Here is a 20377-nt window from a genome sequence, read left to right as displayed (position 1 = left end):
CAGAGGTTAATACTGAAATGAACATGTTATGGAGACTGGATTTTAAAGTACTGTAAACAAAATACGATGTTTTAAGAGATGTGGTAAATAATCGATGTGATTAATAAGCTAGGAGGAATATAGACAGTGAGAAACCAACCAACCAGGACCAGATTAAGGTCATTATTCCTAAAATTTGACTGTTCAGATATATACTGGTATGGAAAGTGAGTGATCCTACTCTATTTGGTGAATTTCTAGTCAAATCCAAGGGGGATAAAATTGTAGATCTTGGCATCCTGAAGGGTTTGCTTCTTCTTAACAAGACAGCATCCATGATGAAAAGATTAAAAACCTGCTTATGTAATTTAAATATACCTAATTAACAATTATGGGTTGTTCAAATCTATCATATCATCAATTAGTATAATCCTCACTCTTTTATATGGAATCTGCAACTCAGTTTGGGTCTATATATTATTATAATTTAGGATAGCTTCATAACAGTGCTTTTGCTCTAATTATTAGGAGAGCACTCTAAAATACTTCCATTATGTCATGGATCAGTTGGTCTGTCTTTTTAATCTTGGACATGCAGAACAAAAGGAAAAATCTGAAAGAAATGGATTAATTAGACTGTAGCTGTATTAACTTCTTCCATTTGGGAACTGCTCAGGAGTGGTGCATCCAATCAATTTGTCATTGTTCTGGTAATTATTTCCAGGTGTTTGGTGTATTGTCAGCATCCCCTACTGATTACACCTGTTCTCTAGATTGCTACTCTGTGCCCATCCTCTGTCTCTTAAATAAATACTTCAAGGCTTTGGAAAAAATGACATTTCCTCTATCTATTAACCACTGAAAGTCTTGGTTCAATCCTTTCCTTACAGGTAGGTGTTTTACCTTAAGTCTGCTCATGAAATTCCAGTAGCTTTTATTGGTGATCTTTGCGATCATCTGTTGATAGATTTTTGCAGTTGTTAAGCGCTGGGGACATGGTGGGATTGTTGGAGTGTCCTGTGTAGGGCCAGGAGCTGGACTCAGTGATCCCTACAGTTCCAACCCAGGATATTCTGGGATTCCATGAGTGTTTCTCATATCTGCAAATGGTCCTAGAAACCTGCAGTTCTTATCATTTGTACTCCAGAAGCAGAATTGTTTCATGGGGCTGGTGTAATGATTCTAGAAATGGATATTGTGTACAATTAGAAGGGACTGAAGCAGTGCCTTTAGTCTGTTAGGACTCCTCACAAAAATTCACAAAGCCAAAAAGGGAAGATAGGGACAAGAGTGGAAGAAGCACACAGTGAAACTGAAGGACAAATGGGTCATGAGAAGAAATGGATTTGAATTATCTACAAATACAGGCAGTATGGCATTAAAGTGTCTCTAATGAAAAGAACCTGTCAGATTCTGGAGTTCATTTTGGGGTGAGTTTCCCACTTCACATAGGATTAATTGGGGTTAAATGTCTGAGCTCTTTCTAAGATGGAAGCTTGGTAAGTTTATGAGTGTAGCTATTATCATATTAAGATCATTATTAATTATCTTATCACTTGACTGATTGCAGTGGCAAGGAAGCAGACCTGATGGCTTCAGATGTCTGTGTTTCTTTTGTCAACCCAATTTGCACTGAAAGTAATTTACTATAGATTACAGAACAACTTGAAATGCATTTGGAAAGAAGTGGATAACTAAATATAGGGTTGACTTTTTCCAGATAAAAAGGTTTCTCTAAAAAATAATTGGTCTAGCTGAAGCTCCACTCATACCTTTAGCCTAAGAGTAGTTTGATACCACTGCTGTAAAAGAATTAAAATATGTTAATTGGCACTGAGACAGATGAGCCTTCCTCGCCATAGCTGCTAGTTTCTTTGGTTATTAGATTCTAAATTATGAACTACAAGATCTTGCTAAGTTTTAAGCAACCTGCTGTGAACTTTTATACTCATACTTTTTTGGTTTGCTTATTTGATTATGTATATTTAATAATTTTTACTTCATTATTTTTGAGATTTATTTCACCTAATGTGAGCTTTCTAAGATTAAATATCTGATCCAAACTCTTTTATTGGTTTTTTGGTTTTGTTTGTTTTTGTTTCCTTTTGACTCTCTGTGCATTTTTCCTCTACCCTTGAGTGTTGATTTTAAAATCTTTTTGCAAGGGATATCTCCTTGGATATTCAAGTCTAAGAAGATAATTTTCCTTCTTGCTTTCCTGATGCCACTGGCCAATTATCAAATATTACTTCTTTCTTTCATAGTCCAATATAAATATTAATCTGATGCTACACACTGCTAATTTGGCAGAAAATGGTAAAATCTCTTCAGTACCAAAATGGAAGTTAAAAAATTTTCAGGCATCTGATTCCAAAATCAAAACCTTGCTTTGGCTGCCAGTTCAGCTTGAATTTCTCTAAAATTTAGTACTTCCACTTACAAGGGTTTTGCTGCTGGATGCTTGGAATCACTTCCATCTCATCTGAATCCTACTTAGAGCTTAAATAAGGGAAAGCCTTGCTGGGATTTCCTGTGGTTGCTTGTGTCCCCTTGGGTTCAATCAGCTCAATATGCTCCAAGAGTGCATTTTGGAGCAAACTCTTTATTTACTCTGGGACTCTTGGTTTCCCTCAATAAATAATTGGAGGGAAGATGATGCCTTACAATGTTGCACTGGTTAGATGAAGCCAGTCCTGCACTGGGATCAAATTCCCAGTTAGGAAACTCACATCCAACCCTTGCTCACATGCTGTGCTCTCAGCTGTTCTGTGGTCACTCTCAGTATCTCCTTTTACAGGAAATATTTGAGTCATTGACTCATAGTAATAATAATAATGGTGAAGTTTTATTCCCAATTTTTAGCACACTTTCAGCCAAGAGTTGTGGATAATTTTTTCAAACAACTGTTTGAATTAAAGTGTGTGTTAGAAAAAAAAATCTCTCTGGTGTCAGAATTCCTTGCTCCTCGTTGCAGTGATTTTTGGCACACAGGGGAAGTAGGGACAGCAAACTGTGGTCCTCCTCCAGAAACCTTGTTTTCTTTTTTACCTTGAATTTCAGCTCTGTGATGCTGAGCAATATAGCATTTAAGTATGTTGAGAAATTTGGTTTGCTCTCCTTTTATCTAGCAAGGATTGTTTGTTAATTGTCTCCTAAGAAATTTGTAGAGAGTTTTGCCAACCCTATGGAAAGCTAAGAGGAATATTTGGCTTTAGAAATGAGCTACTTGAATTGTGTTTTGAAATTTTGTACTATCAGCTGATCATCCAAGATACTCTGCTTGCAAATTAAAATTTGAACACGCAGTCCTAATAGTAACTATAATAAGGAAAATGGTTCTGATGGGAATTAATCACTGTGGCCATCTTAAATTTCTCCCCCACTATTTGCATTGTCTTATGGGAAGTTTTGCCATCTGGGATTTTTTTTAAATTTTGTTGTAATGGTCTTAAAAGCAATGTAAATATGCTTTGATTTCACATTAGAAATACTTTCTTTTTGAGATTCTGCACTGGAGACAAACAGGAATTTTTTAACAACAGCAAAGGTTGGGTTAAGATAAAATCTGTGAATCATAGCCAGGCTGGGAGAGGTGGGGTTGTTCAGCCTGGAGAAGAGGAGGCTCCAGGGAGACCTTCCAGTGCCTAAATGGACTCCAGGAGAGCTGGAGATGATTGGGACAAGGCGTGGAGTGGCAGGACAAGGGGGAATGGCTTCAAACTGCCAGGGTGCAGGGTTAGATGGGATGCTGGGAAGGAATTCTTCCCTGTGAATGTGGGGAGGCCCTGTATGGGTTGCCCAGGGAAGCTGTGGCTGCCCCTGGATCCCTGGAAATGGCCAAGGAGAAGTTAGATGGGGCTTGGATTGCCCTGGGACAATGGAAGGTGGATAATAATGATATTATTATTATAATAATAATAAAGCTGGATTATAATAATAAATAAAGCTGGATGGGCTTTAAATCCCCTTCCAACCCAAGGGTTTCGTTGTTCTCTGATTTTTTTCCCAGCAGCACTTAGTTTATATACTTTGTGGAAGAATAAAACCACAAGGCTGAGAGCTGACCTAAAGCTAACCTGAGCTTGTGTTCCGCTCCCAGGAGAGACGATGCGGATCGCCTCGTCGGAGTTCGCGGACGACCCCTGCTCCTCGGTGAAGAGGGGCACCATGGTGCGCGCCGCCCGGGCCCTGCTCTCGGCCGTCACTCGCCTGCTCATCCTGGCTGACATGGCTGATGTCATGAGGCTCCTCTCACACCTCAAAATCGTAGGCTTCTTTCACCTTCTCTGTTGGATTTGTGTGCTTTGTGCGTGGAAAAAAGGGATAAATCAGTTGGGAAGGTGACTGTCCACAGTCCTTGCCCTCCACTTGGTTCTCTTAAAGCTGATCAGCAGTGGGAGTTAACACATTTCTGCATTAGTCTCATTCATTTCCTAATTCTGCAGAAATTAATATTTGAACACTTAAAGCAAAATTTGTGAGCTATCTTCAGTGACTGGACTAATACTGCTGTTAAAAAGCTCTCTGACCTGAACTGAAGCATTTGCTCCCCTCACATCCTATCCCACTTACTTTCCCAGTATTTTTGTTTTCTGGAACAGTTTAAGTACTATACTTGTCTACTCTTCTTTTTTTTTCTCTTTGTGACTTCTGAATATATCTAGAGATCGAATGTTTAATTTGGAAAGAGACAATAGTACAACTGTCTAATCAAACAATAAAGAGGAATTAAAGATTACCAGATAGTTTGGACAGATCTATATTCACTTTTGACCACCACCATTCACATTTTTATACAGGAGTATTTAAAAGATTTTCAGTTGAAACTAAGAAGTACATTTTTCCACCCTCCCTAGCTGTTGCAATGTTACATTTTTACTGCAGAAACAAATTATCAAAAACCTTTGAAACAAAATAAGATTGTGCAGAAAATCATATACAGTATATTTAAAGCCTGCAGAGTGTGTGTGTGAGTTTAACAGAAGAGATGGAGAGTTGCTTCTTTTTAGCAACTGTTCAAAAAGTATTTCCCTTTTTTTTTCCTTTTTTTTTTCTTTTTTTTTTTTCTTTTAAATTTGTCTTTTTGACAGTGTAACTGTACAACGATCTCGTGTTCTGGAAAAACAGTGAGAGCCCTTCAACTTGCAAACTGTGCAGATAACCTAAATAGCTGGAAAACAGTTTTCATAAGGAAAGAGGGCGATTTTTCAGCACAGGTTCTAGTGAGCTCTGCTTTAATGAATAAAATGCTGCTCTCAGAATTGTCAGCACATGGCTCTGGTTATGTGCAGTGTAAGCAGTGTTTCTCTCCAATATGCTTTTAATTTTTCCTCTCTATAGTGCTCCATGTAACTGTAATTCAAATTGTCCTTTCCTAGCAAGGCCACCACTTGAATATCATGAACAACAGGTTTTTTTCTGAACATTATGATGAAAATTTGTATTCAAGCTCTTTCATGGGCAATGAGAAATTCTGTTTTCCCATTTGCAGCAGAGTACTCTGTTATGTAAAATACAAATGTCCAGTGCTGGTTTGTAAGTGGCTGTATTTACTGGCACAGTTTGCACCCCAGATTTGCAAGGGCCATATCTGGCAGTGTGGTTTGTAATCTCTGCATTTATCTAATGGTATTACAAGTGTGGTTTCAGAAGTTGGTGATCTCTGGTTCTTTGCAGAAAAATTCAACATAAGGACCTTAACTGTCACTTTTAATTCATGTTAAAAAGGGTAGTTTATTTCTGAGGATTGAACGTGTAAATATCCTTATTTTACCACTTTACAATGCTAACTGCTTTTAGACAAATGAATTACTAGTGGGAAAAGTGGTTATACTATACAAAATTGACAGAGGAACAGCTCTTCTGTTGACTCAAAGGTAACCTTCAAAGACTTGTGTAAGTTACCCATAAAATTAATGAACTAAAATCATTCTGCATGTCAGAGTAATGAAGCCTGATTTATGCTGAATTGTGCTGTAATCAGTTTTCTTTGAAAGCATGTCAAAGGCTTCTCAGGAAATGGTGCATTTTAATTAGTGTTTTAGAGGGAATATATACAGGTGCTTTCTGGAAAGACTCTTGGTCATTGCATTCAGGTTATATTTTTGCACTGCTAAAATTAGAAATAGTGGTTATTGCAGAAGCTTTTTTTAATACATTAAAAAACCATGTACCATTATAATATGTGGTCATGCACACAGAGAATTATAGATTTATTGTAATTAACTCCAGGCTAGTTAATCAGAGGAACAGATCAGTTGAGTGTTTTCTCAAGGATGGAGAACTTGTCCCAGTATGAATTTGTAAGAAAGAAATTGTAATAATAAAAATATCATTAAAAAGGAGCTTGTGCTCCTGTTGTTTCTAGTATTTCTCATAACTGATTTCTTCATTTTGGAATCTGTGGTCTTGAGCCCTGAATGACACGATAGAGTACAATCAGCATCCCCTGAAATCTGATTATCAGAGTGGAATCTCTGACAAATTTTTCAGGAATTCTATTTAATATGGAGCAGGATTTAGAAAAATGTGTATCAGTTTGTCATGCCTGCGCTTGGCATTGCAAGCAATAAAGATAAAACTTTCAGGTATTTTAATGTAAATGTTTCTTGATTAAAAAGGAAAATGTGGATATTTTGCAAGAAGTTCTGCAAGAGCAAATTATTTAATACAAGGATGATTTTGCAATTTGTGTTAATGGTAAGGCAGTCAGTTCATTTTTTAAAAACTCCGTTCTCCTTAAGAGTAAAAAGAAGAGGTGATTTAGATTCTGAATAAGCTTGTAGCTTGTGAATCCGTATAACTTGGTTTATAATTTGCAATGTAACAGCTATGAATTTATGTTCCTGAATTATGCATTTTCCAATAGAAATGTATGAGTTTGCTACTCTACTGCCCTGCAATTTGTAAATCTGCAGTAAGTAGGTAAGAGCTCAAAATGAAAATATACTCTCTCAGTGGTAGGAAAACAGAGCAACTCAAGCAATAAAAAGATGGGTTCTGCACATAATTGTGCCTTTCTAAACTATTAGACACCAGCTACTGCTGAATTTATCAATTCCCAGCAGTGTCTGGAGAGCTGCAAACCCCTGCTTGTCTCCATGCCAATAAGCCCTTGCCTTTTGAGGGGAAAATTTGTCATGCATGTTCTTATGAACTGCAGCTTTTAGCTGAACAATAGCTTTTATCAAGAAGGATCAGTAGCATCTTTTCAGTTCTCAGTGTTTTTGCTTGGAATTGCATTTTTATCTTGTGAGGGAGAGAAGTACAACTTTGAATTCCTATCTAGTCACCGTAATGCTTCCTTTACTTATTGCATGAAAAGAGCATTTTATCCCTTTAGATATTTTTCTTGCTTTGCAAAAGGTAAAGGTTCACAATACATTTGGTGGATCAACTTGTTGGTATAACTGGAGTTTTATATTTTTGTCTGTTAGCTACAGCATCACTGCAAAAAAGCCGGTGTGGGTTTTTAGGTAATTCTTTTCTCAGTGTTAAGTAACTAAAGAAAGAAAGCTCAGAGCTCAGAAAAAAAGAAATAATACAAATATTCTGGGTTGAAGCTATCATTTGTTTCACAAAGAGTGTTTTGGATTTACCAGGGTAAATTTAAACCTTAATGGTAAGTTTGAATTTCCTTTTTAAATATTTCTTGTCCAGAAGGGATAACTTTATTTGTTTTCCCAGAAAGCCTGTACCACACATTAAGAACATACTCATGTATTTTCTTTTGAACCCTTCAGATATTAAATATTTAATCTGATAAGTGTGGGCAGGGAAATTAAAACAGTGATATCTTTAACATTAGCTTTACATGATCCCAAAACACAGTAAATGGACAGTAATGCAGAGTGACAGCTGCTCTATTAAAAACCTAATTAAAGTTCATGGGACTCTCATAAAGCTTCTGTACAGTGATGGATGTGAAACCTAAATTGGGTCCATGTAAGACAGAATTGGGTGGAACAGTCACAGAGTGGTTTTTCAAAGATTGGATTAAAATGCTGACAGAGCTGATTTATTGTGTTGTAGGTAGAGGAGGCACTAGAAGCTGTGAAAAATGCAACAAATGAGCAAGATTTAGCCAATCGTTTTAAGGAATTTGGGAAGGAAATGGTTAAACTGAACTATGTCGCTGCGAGGAGACAACAGGTGAGTACAGGGGTGGTTGGAAAAGTCCATCTTCATTCTAAAGTTCTCCTGTTTTATGTCCAAGACTGGTTTAAAATGTACATTGAACCATTAGGTGCTATGTCATGGCCTATAATTTAATCACACTGATTATTTTTGAATGTGATGAAGTGTTTCAGAAGTGCCATTTCTTGAAGAGTACCTTCCGAGGCCTCAATTAATAACAGATTGAAGGGTGAAAAGGGAAATGATTCAGGAGGTTAAGGATAGTTTTAATTTGATGATTATTCCCATTTCATTCTAACCTATGCAGATTTCAGGTCACTCTGACAGCTGGTAAAGCACGAGCTCTTTGCTAGTTCAGTATAATTCAAGTTCAGGAAGAACAGAAATCTACTTTGTGCTTAAAATGATTATTAATAATTTTCAGATTTAAAAAAAAATATTCATTTATCCTTTTATTCATTGCTAAGGCAGCTGAAAAAGAGATCAGAAATTCACGATAACGTTTATTCAAGGCTGGTCATTGTACAGGTTTGCAATAAAGATAGCTTTTCCCTGAACCCTGCTCTTTTCAAGACACTGTAGAGTTGTATAAGGTCTCTCCAACTTCAATTATATTTGAATACCACCAATAATTCAAGGATGTGCCGTCTTTGTACTGCATTGAACACTGGATTTGGAAAGCTGGCTTTCCATATTCATCCACCTATTTACCTTATTTTCTGAATTGCAGTAATGACAGTTTTCTTCTGAATCATGATTGTGGAGCATTTTGAGAGTTATACTAAAATTGAATCATTGAATATCTCAAGTTGGAAGAGACCTGTAAGGATCATCGAGCTCAACTCCCTGCTCCTTGCAGGACTACAGAAAGCAAACCATCTGACTAAGACAAATAAATTAAAATGTAGAATCTAGGCACTATGTGGAGAATGCTCTCTGTACATTCAGACACTTCCCCTGTGGAAATGGAGCTGCAAGTATGGGAAAAAGAGGAAAATGTGAAAGTTAATGGATGTTTATATCTCTTAAGTTCTCATTGAAGACACAAGAATATGGCAAAAATTCTCTCTGAAGACTGTTACCTGCCAGCCACGTGTGCTTGAAATTAATCAGTGGGTAGAACCTTTAAATCCAGAATATCTGGGTCCTTTTTCAGTGTTGGTGATTGATTCCATGTGTGGACATAAATAAACTATTCAGCTCTCAAGACTGGTTTGTTCATAGTTTTAAAGTAGAAGTAATATTATTTTGTTATTCCTAATGAATATTATAAGGGCTGTCTTAATGATTGTAAGGCTTTCAAGGACAACATGATATACACTATAACTGAAAAAATCAGGTGCTAATAATAATAATAATAATAATATGTATTTCTGATAACATATTGTGCAGTATCTGATTCTTGTTGTCAGAGGAAATAAAAGAAAGTATCTGTCATATTCTAAATATAAAAACTCTAAATTATATGAGGAATAGAGCAAAATACAAAAGGAAGCAAAATAGAAACATTGAGAGGCATATTTATTAGGTCTTTAAGATCTAAAACCGTATGGTATTAGGTTATCAGTTGGACTGGATGATCTCAAAGGTCTTTTCCAACCTAGTTAATTCTTGAATTCTTTAATTCTATGATACTCATCTATGTAATACTTCTAGTTTGATTTTTTAAAGGTCTACCTTATGATAATTTTATAAAATACATGGGTGTAGTAATTAGAAAGACAAAGCACTTGCTGCAACAGGAGTATTGCACTTGCATCGCCATTATGGATCAGCAGAAGGAATCCAGTTTGGGAAAAGTAATTTTGAATGTTTTATGTACATTTTTAATGGGCTTTTGCAAAAGGGAAGTGACTCTTTGGTAAGATACTGCGAGCAGAATGTAACAGCTGTAGTGACACAGAAGGGCTTCCTTGGGCAGGAGGGGAATTCTTTCAGTGATTTGTGGTGGGTTCTGCCATGGATTCCATCTCTGCCAATCAGCACGGCGTCTGTGCCCGGATGCTCAAGGCAATGCATTCTAACACAAACCCTCTCGTTTCCAACTCTAAAAGCTGTGTGTTCTCATGCAGGAGCTGAAGGACCCTCACTGCAGGGACGAGATGGCTGCGGCCCGCGGGGCTCTGAAGAAGAATGCCACCATGTTGTACACGGCCTCGCAGGCCTTCCTGCGCCACCCCGACGTCGCGGCCACGAGGGCCAACAGGGACTACGTCTTCAAGCAAGTGCAGGAAGCAATTGCTGGCATCTCCAACGCTGCCCAGGCCACCTCGCCCACCGATGAGAACAAGGGCCACACTGGCATAGGGGAGCTCGCTGCTGCTTTGAATGAGTTTGATGTGAGTATCAGCAGGGTGTGGAGAATGAAGTGTTTCTCCACACAATCTACAGAGCTTTTGGCTAAGTTGTTCTTATACAGGACTTAAATTCCCATTTTCATTCACACCCATTTCCTCAGAGGCAAAGGGCTGACATCAATTTGTATTGGTTTTGGTGAGGAATAGTTGTTTGCTGCTAATGGACTGGAATTACAAGGAGTTATTTGTGCTCATATGCAGTGGCTGGGATAGTGAGAAAAATAAGTTCTTGTTATCCTTAGGATCCTTGACAAATCTCACTACATGGTTTTAGAAAATGCAAAGTCTGATTAATCTGGCAGTTTAGTTATGTGACCAAGATCTGGGGTTGCTTGAGTGGTAAAATCATGTTTGTCTAGCAAGTCAGGAAGACAAGACAAAAAAATGAAAATGGTGATGGAGCTCAGTGTCCTGGAAACATTAACATTCAACTTGAATCATGAATTATGTTAATCAAAGGCATGGAAAAAGCATCTTTCAAACAGAGTTGATAGCAGTCAGTTCAGCTGTGGGCAAAGTGCTGCAGCCTCTGTTCCAGCAATAGATACAGTTTCGCTTAAGCAACTTTGCTGACAGCTAATTGTTTAGCTGTTAATTTCATTAGCAGTCCTGTCTGATGATTTCTCCCTATCTCACATGTGAGGATTGTTCTTCAGGCAGTGAACAAAAAGGTTATTGCAGACAGTCTCTGACAATATTTTCATCTTTCATTTTGACTTAAGGCAAAGACTTGTTGAAGTTATTACTGGGGAATGGTGTCCTTTTCACTTTGATTAAGACACGAGGTTGCAGTCCCAGTATCTGTCACAAGCAATCAGGAGCTGCTCAGTCCTGCTGTGTTTAGGGCTGGAAGTGGAGGTGTAGTGCAGGTGGCTCTTCCCACAGCATGTTGGACTGTGCTTGTTTCCTCCATCTATTCTTACATCTGTGGCTTTCCTGCACAAATGTGGGTTAAGATTTAAGGAATTCCTCAGGGTTTTCAGGGCCCTCTCAGCTCACAGGTCCCTGGTTGGTAAGGTCCTGGGAATAATATCCCTGTGTGGTGTGACTGTGCTCTGGCTTTTGTGTGGGACTTTGCTCATTATGGACAGCAAAGGTTTGACAAACAGGGACAGAAAACATGTGACTTCTCAGTCCCAAACTGATGATGCTGCTGCTGCTTTCTGGAAAAAGGACTGTTGTTCAATGCAAAGAGAGAGTCGTTGTGCTTAGTGGAAATAAATGTAGTGAAGAGTGTGCAAGACATCAGATATTGTCCCCTGCCTCTATGAGAATAATCACCCTTTTTCTCCTCAGGTAAAGTCTTTTCCACTTTCAGTGATGTTGCAGGAGCCATGCATGTGTGTGGGAGATGTGTAGCCACAGTAGCGTGTTCATAATTATATATAATTACATGTGGAAAAAACCCAGCCTTTTTGGGGAATTCTCTCTCTCATTTTAGGAAACTAGATGAAAACTTTGACTTACAAGGGTACAGAGACTGAAACAATTATATTATCATTTTCTAACTCTCTGCTTAGCTGTTGAGTGAGATTTATTCACACCTAATTTTGCATCAAAGATGACATTCCCTAACTTCCAGGGAAAGTCAAAATTTATAGCTGATGATGGTGGGATGATTGTGAATTTATCCTTATGTTTTACAAACAAGAAAACAAGCAATATTAGTAGATTAGTGAAACTATGTCATGAGTTAAAAGGTGGTGGAGAAAAAATACTTGCTTTTTATGGTGGCAGTATATTACTTCAGCAAGGAAAAGGATCTTTGAATTTTCTAATGAAAATAATTTTACAGAATATTTATTTTACAGTCTCAGTCATATTAATTGCGATCAGTTTATATTTGGTAGGAAGTGCTTACTAAACCCTACATTATATGCCAAGATGATTATTCTGTATTAAATATAAGTTTACAGTTTTTTCCATAATTTTAACACTTCTCAGCCTTCATTATTTCAAAATTCGGAATCAGTGTTCTGTGGCTTAGTGCTTCAAATAACTGCAGTGTGAATAATTTGAACATTTTCTCAGTCAAAATATCATCACATGGAATACAAATAATTATGCTACCTGTTTGAAGCACAGCCATTGTGTTTAACTAGGTATTGTGATAATTGTCACACTCTATACACCGGGGGGTTGTGTAAAGTCACCTGTGAGTTATTAGCAGCAAAGTTTTGAAGATAGTTGTCATTTATTGCTTCTCAGAGATAATTTATGTAGAAATAAGGAGAGCTCACAAATCTGTTCCTTAGTAGATTTTTTTCCTTTAAAGTCCTATTTGAAGTTGATTGATGACAAAAGAACATGTTTAATGCCTTGTTGCTTTGTCCTTTCACTTCCACGTTGCTGCTTTGATCTTAGATCATTTATAAATAGGTATTCCTGGTCTTACTAGTAATTTATTATTAAAATTTGGCATATATTTTATGCTCATGAAATATTTCTGAGTTCTCAATGCAAATGGAGGTGCACAGTTTATTTCCCCCTCATGATATTTGGCCAAATTTATGGAAGTTGCATAGATAAATTTTTGAAGAACTTACTTTGAACTCTGAAAAGGCTCTGTTTTCACTCAGGAAATGGTAGTTTTGATCTGGTAAGCTCTCATCTCTTCTGGTTATGGAAGGACTGCTTTGTTGGCATGGATTTATCCCACTGCATGTGGGATGGATTTATCTGGTGTCCTCCCCTTATGGTGTGCAGCAGAGACAGGACCTACACATCAAACTGGAGTGCGGTGGGGAGGTAGATAAAAAGAGAATGAAATTATTGAGTGAGAAGAAATGCAATGAGAAGGACCAGGAAACTGGGCTGGGTGCAAACTGAGATGAAGATAGATGGCATCGACACTGGTGTGCATTGGGTAACTGCAAAGGGGTAAAAATATATGTGGAAGTAAAAATACATATTTATATCTAGAAATAAAGGAACAAGTTTGCTCAGGGAAGGGAGTGGAGCTGGGGAAGGGTCTGGAGCCCCAGGAGCAGCTAAGGGAGCTGGAGAGGGGCTCAGCCTGGAGAAAAGGAGGCTCGGGGGGACCTTGTGGCTCTGCACAGCTCCTGACAGGAGGGGAGAGCCGGGGGGGGTCGGGCTCTGCTGCCAGGGAACAGGGACAGGAGGAGAGGGAACGGCCTCAGGCTGGGCCAGGGGAGGTTTGGATTGGATATCAGGGAAGTTTTCTTCACTCAAAGAATTGTCCAGCCCTGGCACAGCTGCCCAGGGCAGTGCTGGAGTCCCCAAGCCTGAGGGAATTTAAAAGCCATGGGGGTGTGGCACTTGGGGACATGGGTCAGGGGTGGCCTTGACAGGGCTGGAGTTGGACTTGATAATCTGAGAGGGCTTTTCCAATCCAAACAATTCTGTGATTCCATGATTGTCTGTGCCACAGCAAGGGCTGCACACAGATTGCTGGGGAATGTGTTCTCCATGATGGAATAGAGAGGGGGCAGTGACAGGCAAAAATAGGATTTACTGGGCACTTGGGATCTCTGGTGAGTAGGAGGGTGCCTGCTCTCAGAATATGGACTGGGATTACAATTCCTGAGTCCCGAGGAGTGGAGCTGTGTCAGTGGGATGTGCTGACAACACCTCAGAAGTGCTAATCACAGTGGAAATTCAGATTCTAGGGGTTTCAGACCTACAAGTCTTTACATTTTAAGCAATTCTAAATAATTTCTTTTAGATTTGGATATGAAAAATGAGGATAATCATTCTTGTACAGTGCTGGGAGGGTGGGTTGGTGGGAGGTAATAGTGTTGCAAATATAAAGCTGTTTACTATGCATGCACCATAACTCTATAAAAAGGATTATTCCTGGGATTGAAGCAAGGCTTGAAATTATCTGCAGTAAAATTAAATAGAATTTATAAATCCTCTGACTTAGAGAGAGGAGGAGAAGATAGCTAAAGGAAAAAAGGACCAAAACCCCTTTTCTCCACTGATGCCAAAAGCAAATATCTGTTGTTTTCTGTATTGCTCCAGAAAGAACTGATGAGATGGCTTAGCTGACTTTTTTCCCTGTCTTTTATGTTTGTGTGTGCACGTTCTGCCTCTGGCAATGGAATAAAATGACATTTTGTTTGTTAAAAGAAATATATAGTGCTTAGTTTTAATATATGTTAATCCAAACAGGCAAGCCCTATAGCTGATGTTGTTGTATTTGATGTATTAACATTTTTTATCTTTTTTTTTAATATTGGATTTCTTGTTTCTCTATATTTTGTCTTTAAAGTTGAAGTCCAGCAGTCTTGGTCCTTGTTAAATCTCCATCTGCTGAGCCTGTGGGTCACCCCTTTGCTCTCTAATTTCTGAGTATGAAAATAATTTGGTTCATAAAGGAATTTAAAGGAATATAAGGGGAAGTGGTCACAGCACCAAACCTGCCAGAGTTCAAGTAACATTTGGACAATGCTCTCAGGCACAGGGTGGGACTCCTGGTGTTGTCCTGGGAAGGGCCTGGACTTGGACTTGTTGATCCTTGTGGGTCCCATCCAACTCAGGCATGATTCTATGATTTGATATGGTTCATAATTGGAAGAGGTGGTTGAAATGATTTTTAGTACTTGAGGTGCTTATGTATTTGGGATAGGTCCCAGGGTACTGAAATGGTACTATTTTTTGTCATGAGCAGCATTTGAACTGAGAAATTACAGGCAGAGTAAGTCAATCTTTAATGAATTTTTGAACAGAGCAAGTCAACTATCTGAGAGATGACTACATTTGATGAGAAAGAAAGTGTCTGGTGACACTGGTCACTGTCCTCCAGGCTGTTAAATGCAGCTCATAATTAAGAAATCGGCTATCATAACATATTTTGTGAATACATTCATGCTCCTTAAGGAACATTTTGCATGGCTGTGGAATCCAGTGCACCTTAAATGGAGTGAAACATCTAATAAGTGTGTAATGAGGGGAAAACATTACAGAGAAACTGAAAAGACAAAGTATCTGGGTATAGCAATAGCAAAGACTGTTTTGGTTTTTTTTTTTTTTTTTTTTTTTTTTGGTAATAAAATTAGGAGCTGTCAAAATGTGGCAGAAATGTAGCAGACAGAAAAAATACTGTATCATTAAGTTACCTTTAAAATGTTCCTTTTTGGACAAATAACTGCTAGATGATCTGAGAATGGATTTTTGCAGAACATTTATGGAATTGCAATTTGCTTGTAAATATGTTCTTCAGAGAAGTGATTTGTGATGCTGCAGAGAACAGGACAAAATGTGAGCTTCGAAAGGAGAATTGAAATGTGTTTGTTTCGCCACTGAAATTCATAAGAAACAATTGTAAAAATATTACTGCACATCCAACAGCAATTTGAAACCAGACTTGTTGAGCTTGAGTAGCTCTAGCCCAGGCAAATGGCAATTTCTGTATAATAGCAACTCTATATTGAATTTAACTAGGAATGCACTGGGGAGAGTGTGCTGCAAATTCAGATAACCTCACGTATGGATTTGTATGAAATATTGAAGAATCTCAGAATGGTTTGGGTGGACAGGGACATGAAAAATCATCTCATTTCAGCCCCCTGCCATGAGCAGGAACACCTTCCACTGTCACAGGTTGCTCCAAGCCCTGTCCAACCTGTCATTCTCCCTTGTCCTGTCCCTCCATCCCTTGTCCCCAGTCCCTCTCCAGCTCTCCTGGAGCCCCTTTAGCCCCTGGAAGGGGCTCTGAGCTCTCCCTGGAGCCTTCTCTTCTCCAGGTGAACACACCCAGCTTTCCCAGCCTGGCTCCAGAGCAGAGGGGCTCGAGCCCTGTAATCAACTTTGTGGGTCTTATCTTGACTCATTCCCCCAAGTCCACAATTTTTTTTTTTTTTTTTATGTCCCTAGTGCAGCTCAAAGTGGCTTTTACACTGCAACAGTGTCAAGCCAAGTATTTCCTGTGTGAAGGCAGCCAGGCTGCACCTCAATGTTTCTAAAACTTCTGTGCAGTAGTGAGATACTTTGGCACTTTCTGCACTCTTCAGGTCTCTTCTGAGTGGGGAAACATCAGACTTGTCATGCTTTGCATATTAAGAAAATAATAACCAACAGCAAAATGTTGCATTTTACACTAAACTCATAAGCTTCACCTGTTTGCAGAGCTGTGTGTTTGAGGATGTTGAACTGATGTTTCAAATGAGGAAGAATCAGGGCAAACTTTTGGGATCCTGATGATGCTGAGGGGCCAAACAACCTTTTCCTTTCAGTTATTGCTGCATTTCCCATTACAGCCCCTTCTATGTATGTATGGGTTTGTTTATATATTACTGTGGAAAGGGTCAGCTCCAGAGTACAAAGGATGGCACTGAAAATGTCAGGATTTGAAAAGCAAATGCATGGCAAAAATGTGACCTCTGTGAAGGGAAGCACCCTGAGTAACTGTGGATTAGGATCTCATTGTCTTCATTCCCCTTTAGCAGTGGGAATGGTGCTGCTGAGCTGTATTTGCTGTATAGGAGCACCATCTAGTGGGCTTCTGGTTTATTTTTTTCATGTCTATGAATTTATTTTTTTTCCCTCTGAAATGCTCTTGTATAGTGAACTAGTATTGTGGAAAGATTTAGCAATCAAAAATACTTGTTGGAGTTTGACTTTTTTTTGCTACTACTTCTTTTGGTGGTAGAAAGAGCCTTTTGCCAACACACCAACTCCTGCCTCTGATACCCTGTCAGAATACATGTAACTCGTTTGCAGCAGGCCAGTTTATTTGCAAAGGAATTTTTGTAGTAAACCCTCAAGCACAAATTTGTTAGCCATACTAAAAACACAGAAAAGAAACACACTTTAAACACCTAATTATCATTTCTGTAAGGAAATGTGTTTTGTGTAGCAGTAGTTATTGTATTATTATTCAAATTATTGCAGGTTTCTTATTTTCTTGTTAATGTAAGTATGAATATCTGAAGTGCTAAATCAAAAACATAGTAAATTTTGTTTCAAATTACATATAATAGCTCGAAAAGAGCACTAAGTGAAATGTTCTAATTAGACTACACTTGCTACTATTTTGCCTGTGTTTATTTAGCACCTCTGAGATGCTTCTGTAGCTTAGGTATGTGAGAAGTGAACACCTCCACTATTTCAGGGAAGCAGCATCTCCATTTATATTTGGAGAGCAGTCAGGAGAGGGGGCTGGGAAGGTGGGAGCTGGTGCTTCTGCTCGTGGTTGTGCACTCCTGCCTGAGTGGGATGCTCGTGAAGCTGCTGTGGATGCAGCCGGCCTGCTGTGCCAAAGGGAAAGGTCAGAGAATCACAGCATGGTTTGGGTTGGAAAGGAACTTCAAGACCATCTGGTTCCACCCCCTGCCATGGGCAGGGACACCTCCTGGTATCCCAGGTTGCTCCAAGCCCTGTCCAGCCTGGCCCTGGACACTTCCAGGGATGGGGCAGCCACCAACACCCTCACAGTAAAGAATTTCTTCCCAATATCCCATCTAACCCAGCCATTCCCCCTGTCCTGTAACACCGTGCCCTTGTCCAAAATCTCTTTCCAGCTCTCTTGGAGCCCCTGTGAATAATTTCTGTATTGTTTCATCACTCCAGAGCAGCTCATTAGAAGCTGCAGTTTAGCATTGCACTGTCACACTCTTCCAGCTGTATGGTGTGTCTGTGTAACACAGCATTGTGGAAGGTAGGAACACTGGATTTATTGCTAAACAGGAGATCAACAGCCTTGTTAGCATTACAGGAGACATGGACAAAGGTGCAGAAACCAAACCTGTGAGCACACAGTATTTATTTTCGCAGTAGTGCAGGCACTTCTGACAAAGAAATACATCAAACAGTCTTATTTATATGGTCTTGTCTCCAAGTTACTCAGAAAAACTAGGTCCCTCAGTATATCATATGCTGTCTTCTACTCAGAGGCAGTTTTTCTTGCTGTCTTGTGGTTGTGGCATTGTTTAGCTAAAATATCTATCACACTTTGCAGTGGCATTTACCTTGAAAATTGCATTTTCCTTGTGCTAAGGGCAGTTGTGTATTCACTGTCTCAGGAAGTATTAAAAACCCTGTGGATGTATGTCTTAGGGTGACTTTATGATGCTTGTGTGTGGCCAGCAGGAGCAGGGAGGTCATTCTTCCCCTGTTCTTGGCACTGGTGAGGCCGTACCTTGAGTGCTGTGTCCAGTTCTGCCCCCTCAGTTTGGGAAGGACATGGAGATCCTGGAGTGTGTCCAGAGGAGGCAACGAGGCTGGAGAGGGGCTGGGAACACAAATCCTGTGAGGAACAACTGAGGGAGCTTGGAGGTGCTCAGCCTGGAGAAAAGGAGATTCAGGGGTGACCTTATCACTCTCTACAGCTCCTGAAAGGTGGCTGTGCTCAGCTGGGGTTGGGCTCTTTCTCCAGGCAGCACTGACAGAATGAGAGGACACAGCCTCAAGAAGCACCAAGGGAAATACAGGTTGGATATTAGGAAAAAGTTTTTCACTGAAAGAGTGATAAAGTTCTGGAATTCTCTGCCCAGGGAGGTGGTGGAGTCACCATCCCTGGATGTGTTTAACAAAGCCTGGATGTGGCACTGGGTGCCAGGGTTTAGTTGAGGTGTTGGGGCTGGGTTGGACTCGATGATCTTGAGGGTCTCTTCCAACCTGGTCATTCTGTGAATTCTGTGTATCCCCAGTTGTTCTGTTTGTCCTGGCCATTAAGTTCTGCACCTTTAAGACTGGTTCTGAGAGTGAAGTGGGGGAGAAGAATCACAGTTTGTTAGCAGAAACTGCACTGGATTCCCCCACATTCTTTCTCATGGACAGCAGGACAGAGCTCTCCTTTGCTTTTAGTTTTTTAGCTAGATGAGGCAAAAAAGTTCCCCAGACTGTAGCTTCTCTTTTTCTTGAAACTGATGAGCCTTGCTCTGAACTGAAAACCCAAAAAAACACCAAAAGTTCAAACCTGTGGCCCACTGATGCCCGGGGCATGACATTTTCCAGTGCAGGAGGGACTGGTAAGAGACTGAGTGAGCTGAGCTCCACCCCACAAAAAGGACTCTCTCTGAATTTGCCACCTCTTCAGAACAATGAGATATTCCATTGTTTAATGTTATTTATTTTTTCATGTTTGTGAGTATTTGCTTGTTAAATAAACAGTTTTTTCCACTTTTCTCAAAGCAGATTTATGCCTTCTGAACTGGTGGAGAGAGAGGCTGCTTGAATTTGCTTTCTAGAGGGACCCCTTTGGAGGCTTCCTCCCAAATTTGCCCTATACCAGGACAATGTAGCACTTAGTGAATGTGGTGGTGGTAGGTTTATGGTCTTTGAGGTAATTCCCAACCTTAACCATTCTGTGATTTTGTGATTCTAAATCTTTAAGAACTGTGTTAGGAAATGGCCTCTGTCCTGAAGGTTTCACATTCTAAACAGGTGAATTTAACAAATGTGTTAAGTGTGTGATGTGTTTAACAAATAAACTAGGCAGAGTTTCTGAAGAAGCTGCTGAAATTTCCTTAAGACTTTCTATGTGCAGAAACCAGAGGATGAGCAGATTTTTCTTGAGCAATAAGGCAATTGGGCATAACAATGAAGTCATTTAATTGGAAAATGCACACAATGATATAGTAATTCTAGTTTTTTTTAGAGTTGTAAAATTGTTTTAAATTATTAATGCAACATTTTGGTTTTGCTTTGCATTATATTTCTAATAAAGACTGTGAGGGGTTTTTTTGGTATGGTTGAAAATGAGATTCTAATGCAGATAAATGTCACAAAGTTTCAATAATGATGTGCTCTCTGATTATACAATACATTTTTGTAGGGTATATGGCTATTTTCAGTTTTTTTAGTCAAAGTATGAATAATTTATCCATTATTTTAAATTTCTGAAGTGGTGTCTTCTAGTTTATTAGTGTATGAGATGGTTTATTGCCTTCTGAACAAGAGTAAGTTGGTTTAGAGCAGTACTTAGTATGAAGAGGTTTATT

General features: G+C 39.2%; 1 protein-coding gene across 15 annotated transcripts in view; it reads left to right on the top strand.

Moving 5' to 3' along the window:
* Nucleotides 1-20377, top strand: part of CTNNA2 (catenin alpha 2) — a 468972-nt gene that overhangs the window by 114505 nt on the left and 334090 nt on the right. For all 15 annotated transcript variants that reach the window (XR_008436616.1, XR_008436617.1, XR_008436618.1 and 12 more), the window contains 3 exons: nucleotides 4079-4245; nucleotides 8011-8130; nucleotides 10188-10454. Coding sequence is in view for 8 of the 15 variants with exons in the window: in XM_053974852.1 (XP_053830827.1) it covers nucleotides 4079-4245; nucleotides 8011-8130; nucleotides 10188-10454 (554 nt within the window). In the remaining 7 variants the exon portion in view is untranslated. The remainder of the gene's footprint in view (nucleotides 1-4078; nucleotides 4246-8010; nucleotides 8131-10187; nucleotides 10455-20377) is intronic.

Source organism: Vidua macroura, chromosome 4 (genome assembly GCF_024509145.1).
Source record: "Vidua macroura isolate BioBank_ID:100142 chromosome 4, ASM2450914v1, whole genome shotgun sequence".
NCBI classification, from domain to species: Eukaryota; Metazoa; Chordata; class Aves; order Passeriformes; family Viduidae; genus Vidua; species Vidua macroura.
This window is presented reverse-complemented; position numbering and strand designations above follow the sequence as displayed.